Genomic DNA, 25,145 nt, shown 5'->3' with positions numbered 1-25,145 from the left:
GCACACTCGCCCACCCCCCCCCACCAGCCTCCTCCTAGCCATGAAAACGCTGGAAAGGAGACTCAGCATAGGGAAACCCTGTGTGCACAGGCTCCCCGACCCCCGGACCCCGGTCCAGCAGGCTGGGCCCCATCCCATCCTCTGACAGACAGCTCCCGACTGGCACCACTGGAGACAGTGCTCTCTGGAAAGTTCTGGGACACAGAGGCGGGGTGGGGAGCTGTCCACTTTGGGGAAGCGGGGCCGATGCTGCTGCCTGACGGGCCCACACGGCCCAGACCGGGCCCTGGGTCAGGGGTCAGGCCAGGACTCGGGGGGCGGTGGCAGTCGAAGCCCTGACCCTCGGGGCCCGTCGCCCTTGGCACATGCATTCATTCTTCGAGGAGGAGGCGCTGGCGACCCATGGGGACATCCCTCCCAGCCGCGGCCTGCCCCATGGCCCGGACGGGTAGGGGGAAGGAACCACAGAAGGACAGTGAGCAGCAGTGACAAACTTCACCCCTCCAGATGGGCTCCACGAGAGGGGACCCTGAGCGCACCAGCCCATCAGCACCCAGGACAAGCAGTCGAGGGCGGTTTTTCGGGAAGGCCGTGCAGGTAGGGCTTGCCACAGGAGGAGCCCATCCACCCGTTAAGGAGCCGCATCTGCTCCTCTGAGTCCTCGGAGAAGGGCCCGTGCACGTGTTTGGTCCCCTGTCCGCTCCAGGGAACCCGGGCCTCCCCCAGCTCCAGGGCCAGGACGAGCCCCTAGACCTGCGTCACTGCCCCCACACTCCTGACCCCAGCCTGCCGGGGACCTCACAGAGCCACGGCCGCCAGTGAGGACGGACAAGAGCGTGAGATGACAGGGGGACGGGCTGTCCCGCCCCGTGCCCAGGTGAGGTCTGGGGAGGCTCTGCTCGCCTCCTGGGCTCTCTGAGGCCAGAGGCTGAGGCTCCCCTTATTTCACGGGGAATGTGACCGAGAGGCAGACACAGACCATGCTGAGACCCCGATGTACCACAGGCCACGGACGGCCAGATGCCAGCTTGGCCCACCGGATGTGGGTACTGAGCGCCAGAGCCTCCCCGGCCACACAGGCAGCAGCCCCTCCCGCAAGGCGCGATGCCCCGACATCGCCCCCACCGCGGCGCCCCACCCAGCCCAAGCCGCCCCCTCTCGGTTCATCACCTCCGTGCTTCCCTGGGAGGGTCATCAGAAGACCCCGAGCGGGGCTGAGGCTACAGAGCCAGACACGGGTCCACAGAACCCTCCTGGAGACCGCTGGAGTGCAGCCCTGACCCAGGCCTGCGGAGGTTAATGCTGGGAATGTTCTGGGAATTCCTAGAGAGTTCCGCAGGGCGAGACAGAGGTCAGCCTGGCCCAGGAGTCAGAGACGGGGTGCCTGGGGCAGCAGCCGGCCTGGGCCTGGGGCGACAGCACAGAGGCCAGCCCCGAGGACCGGGAGTGGGCGCTGGGGCTGGCGGCAGCTGTGCAGAGAAGCTCCAGGAATGAGGGCACAGGAAAGGCATGCCGCCAGGCAGGCTGGACCCACCTCGAGGGCGCTCCTAGTGACTGCTGGCTCACAGTGCCCACCGGGCCTGATGGCTGCTCCCGCGCCAGGCACCCCCGCCAGCACCCTACCCCGACCCCCTGGCCGCTCCACACGCCCGGGAAAAGCCCTGGGTGCTGGTGCGGAGGAGGGGCCTGGAGCTCACGCTGGAGGGAGTGGGGTGGGGGGTGGGGGGTGGGGGACCCGGCGCTGTGCCGAAGGCTCAGCAGCAGCTGCAGCCACACCCCTCGCTGCTACCCCGGCCCCCGGCCCCTGGCCCCTGCATGCTGTACGCTGCGGCCCAGAGCCCCCAGGAAGCCCCCCCACCCTGAGTGGGCTGAGCCCCTTGTGACTCTGCACCAGGCGGGCTGCTCAACACCAGTGTCCAGCCTGGACGGCCCCGCCCTCAGTGTGGGGGCAGGACCCCACTAGTGTTGGGGTCCCTGTGCTGGGCCGAGGCCAGCACACAGGGGCCACAGGACGCTCTCACTGACGCGGAGCCAACGTCACACCAAGGACCTCCTCGAGGGAAACAGAGACGGGGCTGGCCCTCCCCAAGTCCCCTCCTCAGGCGACGGCAGCCCAGATGGAGCAGGACGCGACCCTGGCCAGGGATGGGGCATGGGGACCCTGTGCTGTGCACGTGGCTGGGGGGGGCAGGATACAAAGGAAGGACCCCATCGTCCTGGGCAGGGGGAGAGCAGGGGGGAGGAAGAAGACTGCACAGCGGTGAGGGCCCGGACACTACACTTCAGGTTCAAAGTCACCCGCTCAGCGGGGGACCTCTGGTCACCTGTTTACTGCCCCCCACCTCCAGCAGGCGCCTCTTGGGCCTTCTTCCAAAGATCCCACTGCACAGTGGACGGGGCTACGGGACAGCTGTGGGTGCCGTGGGTGCCCCAGGGTGGTCAGCAGCCCTGCTGAAGTCAGGATGGAGCCAGCGACGACCCTGAGCAGCCGGACCTGGGCTGGACAGGCAGACAGGCCTGGGCTGAGGCTGTGTGGCCAGAGCGAGGCGGGAGCGAAGGGCCCAGGGCACCCAGCACAGCCTGGGGAGGACTCAAGGCTCCAGGAGCTGGGAGCATTTCTCCCAACACCGGCCCCCAGCCCTTCTCTGCCAGGGCCCCAGGTCTGTGCGGGGAGACTGGAGCCGCCGGGGGTTCTGGGAGCAGATCCTGGGAAGTCCTGGCCCCACCACCACTGCCCACAGGCACCTCATGGGTTGGCTGCTTCCAGAGTGACCCACTGAGTCACCAAGGACCCCAGCGTGGGTGCCCTGGGGCTGCATTCCAGATGGCCCCGGCCCCGCACTCCTCTCTGCAGCCCAGCACTGGCTCAGCTCCGGCCCTTTGGGCGTGAACCACACTTGGGCAGGAAACCCCTGCCCTCCTGCCCATGGGGCCGGTCTGGGGGTGCATCACGAAACACAGCAGGCTGGGTACCACGTGGGACCCTCACCCTGCGCGTCTCAGGGACCCCTGAGCCCAGACAGGGTCAGGTCACAGGCCAGGTGGGGGCAGAAGCAAGAGGCCAGGCTGAAGCATGGGGAGGGCGCTGCCCCCAGCCGTCTCCACCGGGAGGACACTCCCACCAGCAGAAAATGACGCCTCCCTCCGCAGGTCAAGCACCCACGTGCCCCGGAGACTCGGAAAGGGGACTCAGAGGGCTGCATGTGCAGGATGTCCGGCACAGCACAACTCACGACGGCCAGAGATGGAAACGAGAGGGGCCCGTGCCCCACGGCCTGCATACCTCCCCGCCGCCCCTCCACCAGCAGCCTGGGGACAGCCACAGCCTCTCAGGGCGACCCTGCGGTGCAGACGGGGCTGGTCTGGGCTGGCCTGGGCGGCCGTGTGTGGACCACAGAGCCCGCAGGCAGGAAGCAGGTGAGAAGAGGCACCAGGCCCGCCTGCCACATGGCACGGTGACCCCGCCGTGAGCGCCAGCCGCCCCGTGACCGCCAGCCTCCCACACCCAGAGGGACCTCGGGGTCACGGGCCAGCTCTGAGCCAGGGGAGCCCCAGGGGCCTGCAGCACACCGGCCCGCCCAGGACAGCGGACACTGCCCCTCGCCCTCCCCTACACATGCCTCCCCCTCCCAGCCTCGCTTTCTGGCAGGACAGGCCTCCAGGCGCTCCGGGCGGGCCGGGCAGGGGAGCAGCCACGACACGCAGCCCACTAACCAGCCGGGCCTCGGGTCCCTGCCAGGAAACAGCTGTGTCGGGCCCTGAAGGCTGAGAGCACCCGGCAGAAGGCCACCGGAACCCACCGGGGGGCGGACACGCCTGGGCCTTGGGTCTGTGGGCACAGCTAGCCCTCCTCCCGCCGGCCCACCAGGGCCCCAGGCTACCCTTTAGCAGCCGGGATTTAGGAGGCGCTGCCTGCCAAGGAGGCCAAGAAGCCTCCCTCCCAGCAGCCAGGTGTCACTGGACGGGCCGGGGCTGCTCCCACACCAGCCAGGAGAGCTGCGAAGGCCAGCTGGACCGGAATCGGCCACGCAGGTTCAGGGGCGCCAGCCTCACATCCACTCCACGAGGGCACTGGGAGTGAGGGGCCGGCAAAGGCCCCTGCCCCGAGGAAGGACAGGAGGCTCAGGGTCCGGGAAGAGGGGTGCCCGGGAGCGGCTGGCATGCCATATGGCACTGACGGGGGGAGCCCCCTCTCTGGGCAGGATGCTCAGCCGGGGCCTGCCTCACCTGTCTCCCCAGGAATGTTCCACCCCCGGAGCGCAGCCAGCCCCGCCTTCCCCGAGGGGAGACTGGGGCTCCCTGTGTGAGCTTGCCCTTTGGGCCCACATGCCTGCCCGGGCATCCGGGCCAGAACGGGCTGAGGCCTGCTGCCGGAGCCTGCGCGGCGTGGGGCTGGGCATATGCACCCCATCTCGCCCGGGGGACCCCCCTTTCCCATGCACCCTACTGAGCGTCTAGGATGGGGGTGGTTCTGGCAAGGCCCTCGTGGGGGCCCCGAACCGGCTGTGGGGGCGGCCGTGAAGCAGCCACAGGCCTGCGGACACACACCGTGCCCGTGCCCAGACAGCCGGACACGGCTGAGGAGGAGGCCAGGTCCCCAGGCCCCTGGTGGCTCTGTCGGGGCGAGGCTGTAGAAGGGGACTTGGCCTTGACCCCGGAGAGTGGAAAAGTCACCTGGAGTCAGGCAGGGCGTCGCAGTCCTGGCGAAAGGTGGTGGCACAGTGTCCTGGGGCTGCTGTGACACAGGACCGCAGGCCGGAGGCTCAAGCAACAGCAGTGTGCTCGCTCACCCGGCTCTGGGAGCCCCGAGTCCAGGAGCAGGCTCACGGGGCTGACACCGGGCGGCGGCAGGGCCACGCCTCCGCCCGGGCCTCTGAGCCGCTGTCCCTGGGCTGCCGGGGCAGCACATACACGGCTGCGCACAAGCCCCCTCGGGGACTCTGGACGGAGCTCCCCTCACCTCCGGAGCATTTCCCCTGGGGCCCCTACTCTGATGCCCGAGGCTGAAGGAGCCCGCTTCTGCACGTCCATTTCCCAGAAGCTGGGGAGGCCGTGCCCAAAAGTAGGGCTCAGGTCCCGCAGGCAGGGGTCCGGGCTGGCCGAGCCTCCAGCCCCGGGGTGACTGTGGCCTATCGCAAAACCCTCTGGGCCTGTTTCCTCGTCTCTGAAACGGGGAGAGCTATGCAGGACTGGAGGGCAGCAAGGAGGGATCCAGGGGCCCCTCGGAGAGAAATGAAGCCCGGGCCAGTATTCAATTCCAGCCAGGTCAAAAATGAAAGCCTGAGGTAGCACAGCCCCAGGGCCCAGCCTGGGACCCAGGCCCACCCGGCTGAAAGCTAGACCCTGTGAGGGCCCGTAATGGAAACGTGGAGACCCCACAGGCGGCCCAGAACCGCTCCGAGCTCGCCCACATTCCCCCAGCACCGCTGCCAGGCCGGGCTCTGGCCTCAGCCTGTGCCAGGCACTCCTGGCCCACGTTCCCTCCGGGCTCCCGGCCAGGTGGGGGAGGGACCAGCCGGCAGACCTGCCCCCACCCCCGGGTAAGGAGACAGTTACCCGGAGGACAGCACAAACCTGTCCCGTCACTGCCCGGGGCAGGGGTCTTGGCTGCGGGCCCCTTGGAGGCGGGCTCAGCCTGTCACAGACAGTGCAGCCGTCCCTGACCCGGGCACCGCGGGATTCCGGCCGTGCTGACAGGCCATCCCTGGGGCCACTCCAGGCCCTCTCCCTGCTCCCACCGGCCGGCAGTTCCCGGCACGGAGTGGATCAAGGGCCCACAGGTGACCCGGGCCTTTCTGGGTGACCAGCGAGCCCATTCTCAGATTGAACTCCATGCCCTGTGTCCAAGGAGACCGTGAGCTCCCTGGGGGCAGAAAACGCCACACACACTTCATGAGGTTGCCATGGAAACTGGCAGGTCCAAGGACCATTTTGCCGGATGGAATTAAATTCACACTAGGAACCGCAACATTTGACCGTTTAAATATCACGTTACAATCGTTTGGAACAATGGCAATTAGAGACCCAACGGCTCTGAGCGGGGGTTCGGCAGGGGGCCGGGCGGGGAGACGGAGCCCCCCCCAGCTGTCCTCGTCCTCGGGAGGCCAAGGGAATGAGGCGTCCGAGGCACACGGAGCGCCACGCCAGGAAGGCGGGGGACGCTCTCAGGACGGGGTCAGGCCAGGCCAGTCCTGACGGCCACCAAGGCTGCGTTCGTGCTGCAACTTGTTTTGAATTAACAGATTTTATTTTTTAGAGAAGTTGCAGGTTTAGGGAAAATCAAGCAGTGGTGCAGGGCCTCCACGCGCTGCCTCCCTGCAGACACGGGCCCCGTGACAACTCCCTGCCTTCGCCACGCATTCGGTCCCACCGGGCGGGACAGACGCACCGTCTGTAACTAAGCCCGCAGGCCACTGCAGGGCTGGGCATCCGGGTACCGCCGCGTACGCACCCCGACCGCGTCACATGCCGTGGCTGCACGGCCCTGAACGTCGCCGGGCTCCGCCCACCCATCTGTCCTCCCCCAGCCCTGGTGACCCCCGACCCCGGCGCGGTCTCCCTGGAGGTGCCTTTTCCAGACTGCGCTGCCGCTGGGATCATACAGCGTGGGGCCGTTTGGGACGCGCCTCCTTCACTCGGCGACGGTGTTTAAGGGTGCCCAGCAGATCACGTGCTGGCCCGAGAGGTCAGCCTGGGGGGCCAGAGAAAGCTCCCAAGTTCAAGGGAGTCCTTCCCAGGGCGGGAGAGGCTGGGTGGGCGGGGAGAGGCCATCAATGCCCTCGCGTCTGTGGTTTCCAGGGCAACCAGGGAAACCAAGAGTGGGTCGCCTAGAAATGGTCAGACAGGCCTCACCTGCCCTGGGTTTCCAGGGTCACCTGGCAGTCCCCTCTGGGACGAGGCTGCAGGGACAGGTCAGGAGTGGGGTGCTGCGTTTCCAGGGGATTCCAGGGTTCAGCCCTCGGCCCCTGTGTCCCCAGGGCCAGGCTTAGAGGTGGCCCGGGGTCTGGTGAGGCGGCAAGTTCTCACAAATCACCTGCTGAATATGCCCGTCTCTGGCAAAGCAGGGGCCGTGCCAGCAGGAGGCCCAGCCCCCAAGGCTCCAGCCCCGAAGGCGGCAGAACGAGGAAATCCGGGAGGAGCATCGGAGCTTCCGGGCCTGGGGGCCGCATCGAGGCACAGGGCTGAGCGCACTCCGCTGGGTCCAGGAGGGGCCCGGAGGGGTGAGACGGGGCAGGGTGCTGGCAGAGCTGGAGACGGGGGCCCTGAGGCTCCCAGGCAGGCCCCCGGCGGGCACGGTTAGGACGGCGGATCCACCCGAGCCGGCCCAGAAGGGCCCCGTCACCTCCTGCCATCAGCCCAGGACGCAGGACCGCGACGCCCGGCTGCAGACAGTTTCTCTGTTTACTCTGAAACTTATCGGGTTTGGTCTGTTTATACACATCAGCCTTCAAATATGTGGGAATGGGGCTTTTTTTTCCATTTGTTTCCCAGAAAACAAGACAAAATGTAAAAGGCCCAGAAGGGAGCCAAGAACATTCCTTGGTTCCCCAAATGCGTGGATCTCCACTCCGCCTCCCCCCTTGCACGCCTCCCCGAGACGGCTCAGTGCTTCCGAGGCGCTGGCTGCACCGCGGCAGGGGTGAGGCTTGGGAAGGGCTGGTGCGGGCCGCGCCACGCCCATTCTTGTGTTTGTGCATGCACTGTGTGTGCATGTGTCTGCATTATACACGTGTGTGCACGTGTGTGCATTGTACATGTGTGTGTGCACTGTGTGTCTGCATTGCACATGTGTGTGCACGTGTGTGTACATGTGTCTGCATTGTGCATGTGTGTGCATGTATCTACATTATACACCTGTGTGCACGTGTGCACACTGTACATGTCTGTGTGTGTGCAGTGCGCACGTGTGTGCACATGTCTGCATTGTGCATGTGTGTGCTGGACATATGGGTGCATGTGTGAGCATGTGCCTGCATTGTGCACACATGTGTGCAGTGTGTGCACTGTACATGTGTGTGCAGTGTGCACATGTGTGTGCATGCGTGTCTGCATCGTGCACATGTGTGTGCACATCTCTCTCTGTGTCCCAAGAACCCTGACTTCCGGACCCACAGCCAGTCAATCCCCTGCACAGTGGAGACCTGAGCGGCACGCGCAGAGGCTCTAGAGGCCCCTCTGGTCTGGACAACAGGATGTGACCCCGTCTCTACATCTTGCTCAGTTTCTAAGCCAGGATCAGGAAGGACCGGGGGGCTCGGCACATCCCCATTCATTCCTGACGAAGAGTCCAGAACTCTGTCCAGATGGGGCCGGGCCTGGCTGGGAGCCCAGCCCCCCCGCAGGCAGCACACAAGCTGGGCTCTGACGCCTTGCTCCGTGCACAGACGGCCCTCACACCCCCCTGCTGTGAGACCCCAGAAGCCCCCCGCCAGAGCCCCCCCCAGGGTGGTGGCAGCAGCTATAGCAAAGGGGAGGGAGCCCTGTTCAGGACTTACGCCCGGCGGGCAGGCTGCCCCCTGCAGGCTTCCCTGGAGAGGCATCCACTGCCCCCCAGACCTCGGTGCCGCCTGCCTCCACCGTCTTAGCCCACACGAGGGCCACTTCCCTGGGGACCACGGGCCAGCTCAGCCCTCTGCGCAGCCTGGGCCCTAGACACACACATGTCACCTGTACCTCCGCAGTGGCTGTCACACCTGCCCAAACCCTCAGCAGGTCCTCATCCCCCCCTAGCTTCGCGACTGTCTCCCTGGAGCTCACTGAAGACCTGGAGGGTGAGTCCCAACAGGCCCCCGTGTGGAGCCCGGTGCTTGGTGCCGGGACCCAACAGAGGGACAGACAGATGGACGGCCTTAGCGCAGAGGAGCGCAGAGCCACCCCACAGAGCAGCTGCCGGTCTGGAAGCAGGCCCTCCGGTGACGGGCCACCTGCCCCACCTCAGCCCCCGGGGACGGCCCCAGCGGCCCCTGTACACAGAGAAGCCCAACACAACGTTGGAAGAACGTTGCCTGAAAGATGAAAGGTGGTGATTATTTTACCGGGCGTCCGGGTGCAAGTACTCTGTGTTCCAAAAATAGCCCTCCTCTGGGTCCCTGGAGGCCTGCAGGCGGGATGAGGCTGGAGGTCACAGCTCAGAATCCAAGAAGCCCTCAAAGCCCCGACTCACATATAGTGAGACACACAGCAGAGGCTGGTGGGGCCACCTTGGTATCCGGAGCCTCGGGCTCTGCTGCGTCCTTGCCCACCCCCAGGGCCCGGGCACCTCCCTGCAGTGCCTGCCGCCCCCCGGCACAGAGGCTCCAGGTGCCCGCCAGCCTGCACCGGCCCCGGTCTCTCAGTTTCAGGAAAGGGGCCGCTATGCCCCCCCCAGACTAGACCCTGGGGCCGCCACTGGCCTTCACGCCCGTGTGGAGCCCAGGCAAGCAGTACCCTCCCCTCGCCTGCGCCGTCGGCCTCCTCTCCCTGCCCCACTAGCTCTGCCTCTCTGCCCTGGCCTGACGTCCCTCTGGCCACCGGCCGTCCCCAGCATGAGCCACCATGGCTCCCTGGGGTCTGGCCTTGGCACCTGGGTGGGGGGGAGGCCAGAGCACAAGTCTGCCCCCCCGGCCCCCCTGACTGAGAGCCCTTGGCCGCCCCTTGGCTGGCCCTGTGCTGGCTGTGTCCCCACCGGGACCGGCCAGGTCTTCACACTCACGTCTGTGGCGGGGACCGAAGCCCTCAGCACCCCCGCCACCCACCACTGCAGCCCCCTGACGCTTCCATCCCTCCCCCCGGCTCGTCCCTCACACCTGCTGCTCCTGAAATCACCCCCTTGCCTCCTGTTATCTGCGCCCAGGACTCAAACCCCGAGGTTCCCTGGGGCTCCCGGACCGCCCCTCACCTTTCTTGCCCGGGACTGGTCTGGGTCTCATCTTCTCCTTCCCACAGTGTCCCTCAGGCCTCAGCAGCTGTCAGGGTGACACCAGGTGTCACAGGGCTGGGCTGGCTGAGCAGCGGCTGAGGACCTGAAGGGGCCGGAGAGTCGTCCACAGCTGCAGGCAGCCTGGTGCACCTGCTCTGGCCCCTTGCTGCCACCAGGGGGCGCCGGTGCCCCACCCTGACCACATGGGCCAGGGACACCGGGCCAGGAGCCCCTACCAGGAAGGGGTCTGTGAGCCCTAGCCCTCTCTGTGCCTGTTCTCTTGTGCATTCCTGTTGCCCAGGGCAAGCTCTGGGAAGGCTAGCAGTGCTGGGCGACCCTGGGGGCACCGCCGCCTGGCCCAGGGATGAGGGCTCCACTTGCTAGGGGCCCTGATGTCACCCCCCAGCCAGCCTCTGGGCCTTCCCCACCCCACCTGCAGAGCCCAGTGCCCTCTGAGGGCAGCGGTCAGCGTGGACAATGATTCAGGACACACGGCCTGGCCTGTGGACTTCTGCCTCTCGTGGGATGAAGCTCCAGGGGGACATCACTTGGGGCACAGGGCGGGCTGCGGGTCCTCGAATCCCACCAGGCCCGGGCACCGGGGCTGGCTGCCAAGGTAACATCTTCCTGCCGGGAACCCCACCCCACCCACCACCCTCAGAGTCTCCGCCATCTCCAGGCTCCCGGAGAACTGCCCACCACAGCAGGTCCCGAGGAAGGGATCAGGGTGTCAGAAGGTGCACAGGTGGGCCTGGCTACAGATCACCCACATCACTCATTCATCCTGCCAGGCATTCATTCCGACAGCCCACAGAGAGCCGGCAGGGACCCAGCCAGCGCCCACCCTTCCGAGCACATGGGGGGGCCGCAGCCAGACCTGCCTCCTCTTGGGGACACAGTTCAATCTGTAGAAGGAGGGGCTTGGGCCAGTGTCCAGCAGCCTCTGATCCCTGAGTTCGCAGGTCAGGCCAGCACCCCCAGCAGGAGCACCACCCCGAAGCCTCTGGGGGGACCCAAGTCCCACCCACCTGAGGAGACGCCAGGCGGGCTTAGCTGCCAACTTCCAGGAGCCTGGCCTCGGAGTCGGGCTGATGCAGCCCGTCCACACTCACTGCCAGGAGCAGGGCAGGTGACTGTCCCCATCCCAGGCTGTCCCCGGTGCCCTAGCCCGCCTGCGACTTAAAAGCAGGAGATGAAATTGGGCTCACTGCAGGGTGAGCTCCCAAAGCCAGCCCTGCCCAGGCTGGGCCCGCCACCGTGCGCCATCCCCCTGTGTTCGGCCCACCCCCAGGGGGAGCAGGTGTGTCTGTGGCCTCCAAGGGCTGGCGCGGGAGCCAGCCTCCGGGCATTCCAACAGTCCTGGGCCCCCAAGCCACAGCTCCGCACATGATCCCGAGGCCCCCCCACGTGGCCACTCGAGGCTCTTCCTGACAGCTCTGGGTCCCGCAGGTGCCCCCGGGGCTAGATGTCCCACCCCTGGGGCTGGCTGGGCCGGGGTGGGACATCTAGCCCCGCACACCCCGAAGGGCCAGAAACCTTGGCACCTGCCCCCTCACACTAGAATCCAGATGGGCTCGGCCAACCCTGTGCCCCCAGGACATGAGGGCACAGCCCGTGTCCACGCCTGGCGCTCAGCCCTGCACCCAGCGACCCCGAGGCAGGACAGCAAGGGAAACAGGCTGGCTCTGAGCGCCACCCCTTGGCAACTTCAGTGTCCCTACCTACTAAGTGGGGTGGGGGCTGCGTCGGCGTCAGAAGACTCACCGGATGCATAAGCATCCAGCAGACTGTCACGTCCTGGCTCCCTAGCCCCATAGCCCCTGCAGGGCCGTCCCCAGGGTGGTGACCTCACCTGCAGTTCAAAACAGGGACAGGCTGTGTGGGCTCTCCCCGGGGGATGGGGGACAGCTCCTTGCATGGGTCTGGTGCCTGGTGCCCAGTACCAGCCACCTCTTCCCGCCCGGCCACCTCCTCCCCGGGACCACCTCCCACGCCCTCATCAACCTGGGAGTGGCCGGAGAGGCCGGTCCCAGAAGGCAGCAGCTCCGGGGAGACGGTCTGTCCCGGACGCAGCCCAGAGCCAGCCTGAGTCCTCCCACCCTCAGTCTGGAAGATGGCCCTGGAGAGGGGCAAATCTAGCCCAAGCGCCTGGGGGTGAACAGGCCAGCACAGAGCACAGCAGAGACCCGAAAGTGATGGCGGTCCCCAGCAGATGGGAGAAACCGGGACCGGGAGCCAGAATTACGGGCCTGGGCCCCCTGCCTGTGCCCACGGCACACTCCCTCCGAGGGAGGCGCTCAGGGGACCTCAGCCCCCAGCCCGGCCACTCTGACTTCCAGGACAAATCCAGGTCCCTGGTGCTGGATCCCGAGTCTGCGCGGAGAGCGCAAGGCCCAGCGGCCTCAGGGCTCACACGAGCTTCTGGGCCTTTACCCGGCCGTCCTGCCTGCCCTGCACCAGGCCCCCCAGCCCAGCCAGCATCGGGCAGAACCACCCGCCCTGCACGCCCACCAGGACGCTGCCGCAGCGGGAGTGTGAGCCGGGACGCGGTGTGAGCACAGTGTGAGCGCGAACCCGGATGTGTGCCCTCACCCACTTAGCCTAGGAGGGTGATGCTCCGGGACAAGGTGTGAACGTGCTTTCCTGACAAACAAGTCGGGTCACAGATTTGCCAAAACTCGCCTTTCCTTTTCCCTGAGCAGAAAAGGCCCTGCCAGGCCTTCGGGAGGACGCCCACAGACAGGAGCACAGAGCCCGCCCGCCTGGCAGCCGGGGGTGCGGGGCGGCGTCGGGCTGCCACCGGGGGCTGAGGAGTGGAGGCTGGGCACCGGCCGGCGTGAGGGAAAGGGCCGGGAGCCCACACCCCTTCTGTCTGTGGCGGCACCGACCCGGACGTGCTCCCCAGCTAGGAGCTGGGGCTAAGTGCCTGGGTGTCCAGGATCCAAGAATCTTCCACAATTCCCAGTAAAACCAAACAGGCAAGGGCCGGCCGGGCATCTCTGCCCCAGGGGCTGGCACTGTGGTTTGCTCGGGGTCAAGAGTCCCCAAGTCAGGTGGCCACACCCACTGTGGAGAGCATGGACGGATGCGTGGGGCACCTGCGCTCCGTCCTGCTCCGGATTGGCCTGACACGGGCTGGGCGGAAAGCCGGCCCGAAGCAGACGGGCAGCAGCAGGGCTCTGCTCCAGAGACCCGAGTGCAGGGCCGGCCGCAGAGGCCCCACGATGGGGGCGCTAAGCCACAGGTTCGCCTCACCCTGACCCGAAATGGCGGACGGGTGCCCTCCCCGGTTCTCAGGGCTCCCAGCGGAGATGCTGGCCGGAGAGACTGAGCGGGGCAGGAGCCCCCGCAAAGCCAGTGCCGGCCGGAGGCGGGCTTGGCAGGACGTCGGCCCCGCGGCCACGACCTCCTCCTCCCACGGGAACAGCCCGCCGTCAGCTGGCCTGGCTCTGCGCGATGCTGCCCAGGCCCCGCTCCGACCCGGGCACCGAGGGCCAGGCCCTGCTCTGGAATGCCGGCAGCCGCCAAGACCGAGAGCAGATTCCAGGACGCCGAGGCCAGCTCCCTGTTTGCAGACCCCTCGTTAATTATCCCGCCAGACGGGGAGGCAGGCAGGAGCCCCAGGAATCTTGAAAACGAGCAGTCAGCACGTGCCCTGGAATGTGCCCCCAGAGCCGCTAGGGCTGGGCAGCCAGCTCCTGGCAGGTGGGCGGCCGGCGCTTGGGGGGACAGAGGGGACACGAGCTGAGGTGCCCTCCAAGAGCCCAGAAAGCAGCCGGGGGCCCGGGGCTCACCGGAGCTGCTCTGCTCCCCACCCGGGCCCTCCCTGCACAGCCTCAGGGCTCAGCTTGGGGGGCAGACAGGGGTGTGGCAGCGGAGGCCCGCCGGCTAAGGACACAGAACCTGGCCCGGAAAGGGCTCCTCAGTGCAGGGCTGCACCAGGCCAGAATCCTCCAGGAATTCAGACCCCAAAGCCTCCGCCGAGCCACAGAAGCCGCCACGGGGGCAGATTTCCGGGGCCGTGAGAAGGGGCGCAGCATGGCGGGGACCTCACCTGGCGGTGCCCCTTGCACATGGGGGGTCCTCGCGGGGATGGAGGGAGGGCCCCCAGGCTTCCTAAGTTCCTTTCACAGCTACACATCTTCACCTGTGCTGAGGGCCTCTCCCATGTCCAGCCTGAGAGTCCCCCAAATGCGGGGACCCCCCCCACCGCGATCTCACACTAGCATCCCCATCCCCTCCAGCTACCTGCGCTGACCTGGGTACCCCGCCTTTCCACCCCTCCTGGAGTGCCTGCCCCAGGGCCACGGCAGAGGCCTCCCTGGCGCTGCTCCCTCTACCAGCGGAGAGAACCTGAGGCACCGAGGGTCTGAAGGACCCAACGGTGCAGGATGGCAGGGGCAGCCTCCGTACAGAGCGGGGTCCCTGAGGGCCGGGGACCAGCAGCCGCCCTGCTCGGCTTGGCCAGGCCTTCCTCTGTCCAGACACAAAGCACCGAGCCGTCACCCCCGGCCAGCCGGGTGCTGCAACAGCGGGCAGCTGCCTGGCTGCAGGGCCGGTGGACCCCCAGGGAAAAGTTTCCTCAGAGAGGCCCCTTGCCCCCAAACACGCAGTCAGTCAGTCCCAAGGTGACAACGGCCTGGGGACCCACGTGGGGTTCCCATGCCGCACAGACCCCCAGACACCACCCAGGGTCCCTCCCCCCAGCCAGTGGGGGCCCCCAGGAGCATCCGGCCCTGCCCTGGTGGGTCCAAGAGGCTGTCTACACTGAGCCACAACCGACCCCAGCAACTCAGGAAGTGACAGGGCTCAGTGTCCCCATCTGTAAAATGGGACAAGCACCCAGCCCACACAGGGTACCCCCCGGGTCTGCCCGTGTAGGGAAGGGCACTTCACAGAAGAGGCCTGGTCAACCCTGGGGAGGGAGGGAGAGGGCGGTGTGGCTGGGGCAGCGAGGGGCAGGTTCAGGGGCCCTTTCCGGAGACCTCCCAGGAGGCGGGGGACGGCTTGTAGCCTGGGACAGCACGGGGAGGGGAGGCACGGAGGCCAGGAGGCGTGTCTACTCATCTGAACCTCAGCCCCGCCTGCACAGTGGGCCCCACATGGGGAGGGGGCGGGGGAGGGGGACTAGAGATGGCCATTTGGCAAATGCCCAGCCGGGGCACCCTCACAGCCCCCCACCCCACCCCTGCTCCCAGAAGGCTTGCTCCATGGCTCTCCTGCTATAATTACACCACAAGACCACCCAACTCTGAGGTCAGCCCTGGGAGGGGCCCACAGCCCACGTGCAGGAGGCAGGCCTGGAGGCCAGTCACCCCAGGAGACAGAGGCGCCTTTGTGGTGGGCTGGGGACGGGGTCAGAGAGGGGGGGTGCAACCTGGTAGTTAAGCGATTCACTGGATGAACCCAAACACCTCCTAGAGTCAGCTGCTTTGAAAGACCCGCTTGGATTCTGTACGCGGTCGGTCTCCACCGTCCTGGACCCGATACCGTCCGCAGATGAATGGCCCGTCGGGGACGAGGCCCAGCCCAAGTGCAGGACGGACCCGCAGGGACCACAGGTGGCCCAGCCAACTGGGAAGGGCAGCAGGACCAAGGCCAGAGGGCAGAGCTGAGGCCACCACCCACCCCTGCATTTAAGCTGGCAGGCCACCCGTCCCAGGGGCCGCCGGGCTCCCCCCACTCAGTGCCAGGAAGCGGGAGTCACCGGCAGCCAGCCCAGCACCCCCTCCGGCAGGGAAGCCATGCTCTGGAGATTTCGGGAACTGTCTTCGAGGGAGGAGCTTAGTGCAGCGAAAGCAGGTGCCTGTGGAGACCAAGCCCACAGCCAGGCCGCCCGCCTGGGCGTGAAGCGGAGCAGAGCCGGCCACCCGCAGCCAGAGGGGAGCCTGGCTTCTCATAACCCAGAAACCGGACCCAGCTCCTCCAAGGCCAGAGCCTGAGGGCAGCCTCCCACAGAAGCTGAGGTGTGTCCCCGGCTCAGGGGAAAGGTACCCGGTACCCACAGGGGAGGCCCCCGACCCCGGGGCTCAGAAAGCAACCTCAGGCGGACGGCCAGTATGACTCAAGTGGCCCTGCCACCCCACGGGGCTGCTGCAGGGAATGGCGCAGGCAACCTGCAACTGCAACCAAGGCCCAGGATCAAGGTCAAGACAGATTAACCGGAGGCCACGCCCACAGGCCTATGACTGAGCTGCCTCCCAAGGAATCAACCAGGCTAGGGCCACTGTGGCTGCCGGCCTCAACACAGCGACCCCACCGCAGAGGTGCTGGAACCTGGCCTCTGGGGGCATGGCCCCCAGAAAGGAGACGCCCCTGCCCCAGGGCCCCCAGTCCTGACAAGCAGGCAGGTTGGGCCCTGGATGAGGACGGGGCAGTGGCAGCTCCCAGGCCTGGGCACGGCAGCTGGCCAGGAGCAGCCCTTGGTGGCGTCTGGACCTCGGGCCAGGGGTCAGTCTCCCACCCTCGGACACAGTGGGCGGCACTGAAGGGCGGCCTGGGGGAGCCACTTCCTCTCCATTCTTGGTCAGTCCTCCCAATTTAGAAACAGAGTCGCCCTTGAGGTCCGCCTCCTGCCCCCAGGCCCTCAGGGGTGGCGGCCATGCCAGCTGCTCAGTTTCCCTGTGCAGCCGCCTCCAGGTCCCCCTCCCGCTGGCTTCCTGCTCAGAGGGCACACGTGGGGCACCGAGGCTCCAGGCAGGACCCTGGCTTCTCTTCCTGCCAGGTGGGCACGGGGGTGCAGCAGCAGATCACACTGGGTCCCCAGGGGCACCTGCCACGCTGGCCCCGGGTCAGCAGGTCACCAGCTCCAAGGAGGCTAAGGGCCCTGGGGACTCCGGGCCGGCCCTCCTGCAGTCCCTGCCAAGCCCTCCAGGCCAAGCTGGCTCACTGTCACCTCTCTACGACTCTGCTCCAGCCTATCTTCCATCTGGAAAGCCCACCCCGAACCACCTGCACCTCCCAAACTTCCCCGGCCCACAGGCCCACTTCCTCCAGGAAGCCCTCCAGCCTGCCTGGCTCTGCCCTGATCGCTCAGCTGGATCCGAGAGCCAGAGCCCCAGAACTGCCTCAGAGACCTCAACAACCCACCCATTTTACAGGTGAGGAAACTGAGGCCCAGAAGGGAACCAAAGCCAAGGATCCTTGGACCCAGAAGGTACTAGAGAGAACCCAGGCTCAAGTTCTCAGTCTGTTTCAGTCCCACAAAGTCAAGTGAGATCAAGTCACAAGAAACGACAGCGGCTCTGTCACGATGCGCAGCTCACACAGCACAAGCTACATTAAGAGGCAGCACGTCGCCTGGCTTTTCCTTGAAGACCCCAGGAAGCACTTGCGTCACCTGCAGGTCCCGGCTCACCTGGGAGCACGCTCAGCCAGCCTCGGAGGTGGGACAGAGCCCTGCTTCCTGCCAGTGACAACCACCCCTGGTGGGTCTGACAGGCCCCCTGGGGCCCAACAAGGGACAGGGGTCCCTGAGGTCCTGGCCCTCCTCTACTGACATGGTGCTCAGCCACAGAGCGGGGAGGCCACCAGAGGGAGGGCCCAACCGTGAGCAGCACCCTCCGGACGCTCCCCCCCCACGAACAAGGGGCAGTCCCCGACCACCTGGTCAGCCACCTTATGCCCTCATGCCCAGCAGACCGGGTCTCCAGGGAGCGAGAGCAGTGCCACCCCCACGAGGCCCTTCCACCTGGCGCCCTGCGCCTCCCCGCACAGGCACCTGGGACTTGACGAAACACCGTCTGACCCCCAGCTAACAAAGGAGTGACTAGGGTCCAGGGTGTTGTGCCCGGTCACACTGGCTCACCTACAGGGCACGAAGCTGGCCCTGGATGGAGAGGGCTGAGGCCGGGTGGAGTGGGGGCTCCGTTGCAGGCGCCCAGGGCCCAGCCCCCCACACTGTGCCCCACACCCTGGGCTCTGCCAGCACAGGCCCCTTCGTGCCCCCCCCCCGCTCCTGCAGAAAGCCTCCAGCCTTCAGAAGGGGAGATGGGGCGGGGAAGGTGGAACAAAGGGGCTCAGCCACTGGGGCAGGCAGGCTGCAGCCCCGGGAGGGGGGCAGGTGGGGGAGGGCTCTTCCTAGGGCCCCGCCTCCTCCGCTTTCCACCATTCACACAGCTGGGTCCCTTCCTCCCCCCACCCGTTCCTTCAAATGAAGGAATTTGGGGGGACCAGAAAAAATATGGCTTTTATTTTCAAAACTGGAATCAATTATAGCGGGGGGGCTGGTTAAATATTACCAACTGTGCTGAGGCTCAGGTCTGCCCCGCCCGGATGGAGGAGAGGCCAGGACGTGGGGCCGCTGGAGGTTTGGGCAGAAGCTTGGGCCAGGACTGTCCCTGCGGGCGGCCCCGCCCTTCACCCCCAGCCCCGCACCCCCACCTGTGCACCCCCAGCCCCGCACCCCCACCTTTGCACACCCAGCCCTGCACCCCCACCTGTGCACACAGCTCTGCACACACAGCCCGCACAGCTGGCTCTGCACACCAGCCTCTCTTCCAGGAGACGGCACCTCGGGAGGAAGCCGAGCCCCGCCCCCCGCTGGATCTGCTGCTTCCTGAAGGCCACACCTGCCCCCACCCCCGACCAGCCACTCCCAGAGGATGAAGGCCGGACCCAGGCCCAGTCCCCGGGTGTAGAGTCAGGGCAGGGTGGGGACTTGGGGACCTGCCCCTCTCTCCCCAAAGCGGGTCTTGGTGGGGCCCCACTGAAGCCTGGTGCTGTGCTGGAAGATGGTGGAAGGTTCCAGGTGCTCATCGCCCCAGTACTGCCGAGAGATGAGCAGCTACCTGGCCTCCTTGATCCCGGTTTCCTAGGGTTCAGTGAGACAGCGCAGGCCTCCGGGCCCAGAGAGGCCCCCATGTGGCTGCGGGGAGGGGGGCTGCTCTGCAGGCAAAGCCAAGGCTGGAGCCCAGGCCCAGAAGCAGAAGATGGAGCATGTGAGCACTGCTTCCCCACCCCCAACCCCGGAGACCCCGCGTGTAGGTCTGAGCCCACTGAGCATGTGTGGCCCATGGGTCCTGGCCAGACGGACCCCTCCCATGGACACAAGGCCACTTGCTGACACTGAGCTCCTCCCAGGCCAAGCCCCCCACAGACGCCTAGCTCCCTCCCCACTGTGCCTATGCAGCCCTCACGACCCCCACCCTTCAGCCAAGTGTCAGGGTCTCTGGAGGTGTGTGTGTGCTGCTCACCCGTGGGAGCATCAGCCCTCAAGACGGGGAACTGGCCACCCGGACAGTCAGGCCAGGAGCTGGGTGGCCGGTGGCTGATAGGAAGCAGGGCAGAGGAGGAAGGCTGGCCCCCAGGGGCCAAGGGCAGGTGTCCCCAGCTGCTTCCTGGAGGATGTGACCAAAGACAGGCCACACCCAGCATCCCCTCACGGCCCTCCGCCCCACGCAGGGACCACAGAGCATCCGTGCTGCTGACTTGGTAAGTGCAAGCCAGTCCCAGCAACGGCTCTGAAGGCAACTCGCCACCAGGACCAGGATGGGTCTCTCGGCCCATGTCAAGTGGCACATGGTTCCATACTTGGCTGAATGAGACAGATGGTCCTCAAAGCATCTCCCCACGTCCACCCATGACCATAAATACTGACCAGACTAAGAAGGCGTGACATCTGGCCCCCTCTATCCCCACCTAGACCCAGCCTGGACCCCAACTTGCCAGGGGGTGTTGTGTCACAGCCCACAGAGGGGGCTCAGGGTCCTAGAGGCAACAGGGCACAGGGCAGGCCCCCTGGCACCCAAAGCCCTTGGAGCAACAGGATGGAGGCTAGCTCAGCAGAGAACCTTCCGGCTAACAGAGGGCACCTGATAACCAACCAACCCACCAGCCTGTCCAACGGTTGGCACCACCAGCTACTGGCACCTGCCTCAGAACTCTGGGACCCAGGCCCTCCCCAGGTCCCCTACCCTCAGGCCATGCTGGGGGCAGCTGGGGGGGCACCAAAGTGAACACACAGTGCAGAATCCTCTCTACAAACAGGGGGCCTCCTGCCCCCACAATTTCCTGGTGCCCCTGCCCCCCATTGCCTGCTGGGCATCTGAGGTGTTGAAGGACCCAGAGGACCCCCCGCCCCAGCTGCTCACCAGGAGCAAGTTGAAAACACTGGAAGCCGTCTGGGAGTATTTCATGTCCCCCAGTGGCCATGGCTCCGCGCCCCGTGCTCTCACCATCCTGTCGCCAAGAAATCAGGACAAACGTCTGTGGGGTTGTTGTGACGCGTTTTCATGCACTCGTGCTTGCTTTCTTTACAAAAACTCCGGGACCCGCACACCCGCTCCGAGCCGAGGCCCCCCAGCACCCCACCCACACTTTCCTAACAGCAAGTCGTCAAAAAGAAAACCACAGGCCCCCAAAATGACACCACTTAAGTCACGACCCGAGACCCAACCTGACTGCAGCTCAAAGTCCCAGGGACATCGCCTATAAAGGTCATCCCGGGAATCAGCGTTCCGGTAGATTCCACTCCCCTCAGGAGGCCCCCTCGCCTACAGCAAGGGTTCTCGGCTGATAATTTCCTTTTTCTTGCTCTTTCTCTCCCTTTAGAAAACTTTCCTCGCCACAGCCCCTGGGAGCCCCGGCCCTTGTTGGACGGGATTCTGCCCGATTCGTGACTCGAATCCTAAAGCCAATCATTTCTCTAAAATTCGCTCAGTTGTTTCTGCTATTGAACGGCGTGTGGCATGGCTGGGTTTCCGTGACCTGCCACCTTACAGCTGCACCCAGTTTTACTAAACCAGTCGCCTCCGATAGGACCCTGGGTGTCCCCCATCTTTCAGGACGCGAGGGCCTCCAGCAAGGCAGAAATGCTGCTTGCACATCTTGGACCAGCCGCCCAGTAACCCGGCCGGTCGCTGAGCATCTGGGTGGGGAGGCCGCAACGGGTCAGGCACTAAGATGAAGGGGTGCAGAGGCATCAGTGGAGAAAGGGGCTCTCGGGGTCCCCCTCCTCCCAACAACCTCAGATGAGCTGCAGGGAGCAGGGTGAGCGGGTGGGAGAATGCCGTCCATGCACTCACCGTTCTGACAGCGGGGACCCTGGAAGCCTCGGGGACAGCGGCACAGCTGGGCCGAGCCGGGCGCACAGTGGCCACCGTTAAAACAGAAGCCAGCGCTGCACCGGGCTGTGGAGAGAGGAAAGAAGGTGTGTGAGGAGGGCCGACAGCCCAGGCGCGGCCCCAGCCCATCCCCCAGGACACAGCGTCCTGGGGACTGTCCCCGAAGTCTCCCCACAAGGCCAGGCCTGGGGCTGGACAGGACCCAGATCCTCACCACAGACGCCAAAGCCCAGACTACATCTTGAAGCCTGAGCCCTTGAACCTTGGGCAGGGGGTCTACCATACCGGAACCCCGACCCTGCCACCAGATCAGGGTCCAGCTCTGTCGTGACTCGGGTCACACACTGGCCCACCCCCACCAGAGCCTGCAACCTCCACCACAGTTTCTGGAGGAGGGGGGAAAGGAGTCAGGGCCAGCAGGGGACAGCCCCCTGCTAAAAGGGAGGCTGAAGGCTTGGCTGAGGACCCGCCCCTGTGCAAGGGGACAGGCACCCCCAGGAGCCCCCCTCCCCCACCGGCAGTTGAGGGAGGAGGCCGCACAAGCAGGCACTGAAGGACCCCCCTCCCCCCGACACCTGCCAGGCGGACAGAGCTCAAGAGCCACAGCCTGGCTTTCAAATCAGCATGTGTGACGGCCTCACCAGGAAGAGGAAGGCTCCGTGTGTGAAAAGGAACAGGTAGATACGAAGAAGGACCAAGTAAGAGACCTGGAAACAAAACAATGTGAAAACTGGACACACAGCTGTTGATGAAGGCTGGACAGACGCCTTGCAAAACGACTTAGAGATTTCCAAGAAACAAATGTGTTTCATACTTAACATTAGTTCATTAAAATTTTTTTTAATGTTTTATTTTATTTTTGAGAGAGAGCAGGCGCATGCCTGCAAGAGAGCCAGTGGGGGAGGGGCAGAGAAGGAGGGAGACAGAGCGTCCAAGGCAGGCTCCAGGCTCTGAGCTGTCAGCACAGAGCCTGACGCGGGGCCAGAACCCACAAACTGAGAAATTATGACCCGAGCCGAAGTCGGACGCTTAACCGACCAGGTACCCCCAACATTAGCTCGTTTCTTAAATGAATGTTTTGAATTCCTACTACATCCCAGGACCATGGCAAGGGCTCTTCTTGGGGACGCCCCCTCAGCCTGTCAGCGGGGCCAGGACTGTGCCCACAGGTCCCTCAGGGGCCCTGGACGGAGAGTGAGAAACACTAGGGCAGGCAGAGGTGACCCACGGCCCGTGGTACCCAGGGAGTGTGCTGCCGCTGGGCAGCTCTGTTCTCTGAGGACCAAGCAGGCAGAGAGAGGCCCGAGGGGGCAGTCACGTGAGGCTGGAGAAGCCCCCCAGGAACGAGCGTGCACACACGTCCCCACCCCAGATGCCCTAGCGGGCGAGGGGGCAGCTGGGGGCTTGTATGTAGGTGTTAAAGCCCTGATCTGATATCTACCAGTGGGTGCCTGAGCCTGAAGCCACACGCCACCTGCGGCAGCTTCCAGGGCTGAAGGGGTCTCTTCGCCCACTCTCTGATAAAGAGGGAACACCCCCCTGGTGCGCAGGGCACGGGCTGGAGGTGCGGGCCGGGGCCGGTTCCCCCAGCTTCCAGCTTTTCCCCGGACCAGGCTTTGGGCGGAACCAGGGAGGGTCTGTCCACATGCATCCTCAGAACCAAAGGCTGGCAGGGCCGGGAGGGGGGTCTGCAGGCTGTCAGGTTCGGGGAGCGCAGGCCCCCGGTGAGGGCAGTGCGCGTGGGCGTCTTCCGCGGCATCTTAGCGCCACTTTCTCTCAAGGTGGTAGGCAAGCAACAGGCTTGCTTGGCTGGACCTCCAGCTGCGTGCAACAGGTGCCCCGCCCCGCGCCGGGCTCCGCCCACCACACCCCGCCCCTGCGCCGGGCCCCGCCCCTCCGCCATGGCTGGGTTCCTGTGCCAGGCCTCTCCCGTCAGAATGGGCGCCTGGCCAGTGGCCCCTCCTTTCTCTTCCTCTGCTGGACAGTAGAGTGGCCTCAGGCGGGACAGGTGTGATCCTGACTGGCGAGTTTCTCCTGATCTCGCCAGGCCACCCACCCACAGGCTCTGAGCACATGGCCAAGGTCCCCACTGTGTGTGGGACACAAACGTCGGCCTTCTCCAGGCCAGCTGTGCGAAGGGGCCCCTCCTGGAACCCCTCCGCCAAAGTGGCCCAGAGACCCCACGTGCGTTCTGCAGCTGGAGGAGGCAGCTGAGGCTCGAGCGACCAGCTCAGACCCAGGCCGCAGTTCCACCTGTGCCCCTGCGGTCCCGTGGGCTGTCCCAGCTGCACCGCCCTTGTCCCTGGTGGAAGCCTCCGGCTCCTGTCCTCGCTCGCACTGAGGGCTGGGCCAGGAGCAGGGGAGCCCCATCCCTCCGCCAGCCCCCCCACCGCATCCCCAGAGGAGGGGAAGGCCTGTCCACCGGCTGGGGCTGAGGTCACATCCTGAGCAGACCCGCAGGTGGCCGCAACCCCTCCCTGCACCCCGCACACGCTCAGTGCTCAACTCAGCATTTTCTGGACAAAGCCTGGGAGGGGGCTCTCGGGCTGTAACCTGGAATCAGGCCACCACCGAGACGCGTAGTGGGTGTGGGGGCGCCCGGTGTGGGCCAGGCTCAAGGAAACCTCGGAGAGGCCACCCCAGCCTGTCAATCTGATGATGGCTGGTCCCCAGCTCCCAGACTTAGGAAAGCCGCGACACCAGCACCAGCAGTGTCCTGCCCGTGGCCAAAGCCCGCCGGGCAGAGGGAGGGTCTGTGCCGTGCAGCCGAGTGCCCAGGAAAGCCTCCCAGGACAGTGGGGCGCACACACAGAGCACGCTGGAACCTCAGGAGGGCCCGCCTGCCCCCACTGCTTTTCCAGCAGCCGGCCGGGGAGGCCAGCACCCAGCGGAGTCAGGGCCGGACCCGGCACACAGCGCCTCTGTCCACCATTGATGGAGGCACTTGGGGGTTTGAACAAAACTGAGTTGGGGACAGTGCAGACAAAGGGGGTGACAGTGAGGATGACACCAGTCCCGGCCGCCCCACAGGGCAGGGGGATCAGCACCGGGGCTCAGAATGGTCCTCAGTTCATTTACCGGGCCGTGGGGCGTTTCTTAAAGCTCACCCGAGGTGCTCCCGGAGCCGCCGGTCGGCAGCCAGGTGTGGGTCCCACAACGCCCACCTCACAGCAAAGCATGGCTGCAGGAGAGAAGTCCTTCCCACTCGGTCTCTCTGCCCCTGGTCTGTCCCCAAACCCACTGGCTGGGGGCTAGAAGCCAGGACCACACGCCCCCACCCCAACCTCCCCCATCCCCGACCCTCACTCCGGGGTGGGAGTCCCTGAGGCTCCAAGCTCCTGAGGAAGGGCCACGCCAGTGTCGTCCTGGGGCCTAGGGACCCCATGGCCACACTCCCCCACACACACCCCCCCCCCCCCGCAGGCCAGTGCGGGAAGGAAGGGGGAGGAGCCCATGGCCGGTGTGAGTGCGGTGGGCTGCGAGTGTGGGTGCAAGCATGCCCGCGTGGGCGTGCAGCACAGCGTAGGTGAGCAGGCACATGGTGCACACGTGTGTGCAAGCGCATATGTGCGTGTGTGTGAGCACACGTGTGGGCCTGTGTCTGCGGTGAGCCTGTCAGCACATGTGAGACCATCCATGTGAGCCGGGGATTGTGTGCACACGCACGTGTGAGTGTGAGCACTCGTGCATACATGTGTGCACGTGCGTGAGGCGGGTCAGCTCGCCTGGTGGACAGCATGCTGGCGCAGCGCACCGGTGTGCACGTGTGCAAGCATGGGGCAGGCACGGCGCAGGCCCGGGTGTGACCGGGTCAGAGACCTGGGGCCGGGGGTCACGGCAGAACGGCACGCCCACCCCTGGTGACCGTTGACGTCCACACAGAGGCCAGGACGCCAGCTCTGCAAACCCCCACGCGGGGCGCGGGGCTGACACGCGTCCAGAACGGAACCAGAAAAGCGAGCGGGAGGCAGGAAAGCAGGGGGCGGCCGTCCTCGGGCCTCCGGGCAGCCTTCCTGCCCCTCCTTCCCCAAAGCGCCCCTCAGCGGGGCCCAGGGGAGGCGACGGCGTCCCGGGAGGGAGAGCCACAGGCCAGCCCACCAGGCAGAGAGCGGCCCGGGCTTCTGTCCCCTGGCCAGCTCCACAGTCCGTCCTGGGCTCCGGTGACAACAAACCACGTCAGTCCC

General features: G+C 65.9%; 1 protein-coding gene and 1 long non-coding RNA gene across 2 annotated transcripts in view; one reads left to right on the top strand and one right to left on the bottom strand.

Annotated features, from left to right (window-relative positions):
* LOC115299592 overlaps nucleotides 1-758 on the top strand; it is a 1,091-nt gene extending 333 nt beyond the window's left edge. The window contains exons 2-3 of the long non-coding RNA XR_003912253.1: nucleotides 508-597; nucleotides 707-758. This is a non-coding gene — a long non-coding RNA (uncharacterized LOC115299592). The remainder of the gene's footprint in view (nucleotides 1-507; nucleotides 598-706) is intronic.
* MEGF6 (multiple EGF like domains 6) overlaps nucleotides 1-25,145 on the bottom strand; it is a 79,725-nt gene that overhangs the window by 42,206 nt on the left and 12,374 nt on the right. Inside the window, exon 4 of the mRNA XM_029949006.1 lies at nucleotides 20,923-21,027. Within this exon, the coding sequence (XP_029804866.1) occupies nucleotides 20,923-21,027 (105 nt within the window). The remainder of the gene's footprint in view (nucleotides 1-20,922; nucleotides 21,028-25,145) is intronic.

This window comes from Suricata suricatta, chromosome 8 (genome assembly GCF_006229205.1).
Source record: "Suricata suricatta isolate VVHF042 chromosome 8, meerkat_22Aug2017_6uvM2_HiC, whole genome shotgun sequence".
NCBI lineage: Eukaryota > Metazoa > Chordata > Mammalia > Carnivora > Herpestidae > Suricata > Suricata suricatta.
Note: the sequence above shows the minus strand (reverse complement) of the source record. Positions and strands in the feature narration are given on the sequence as shown.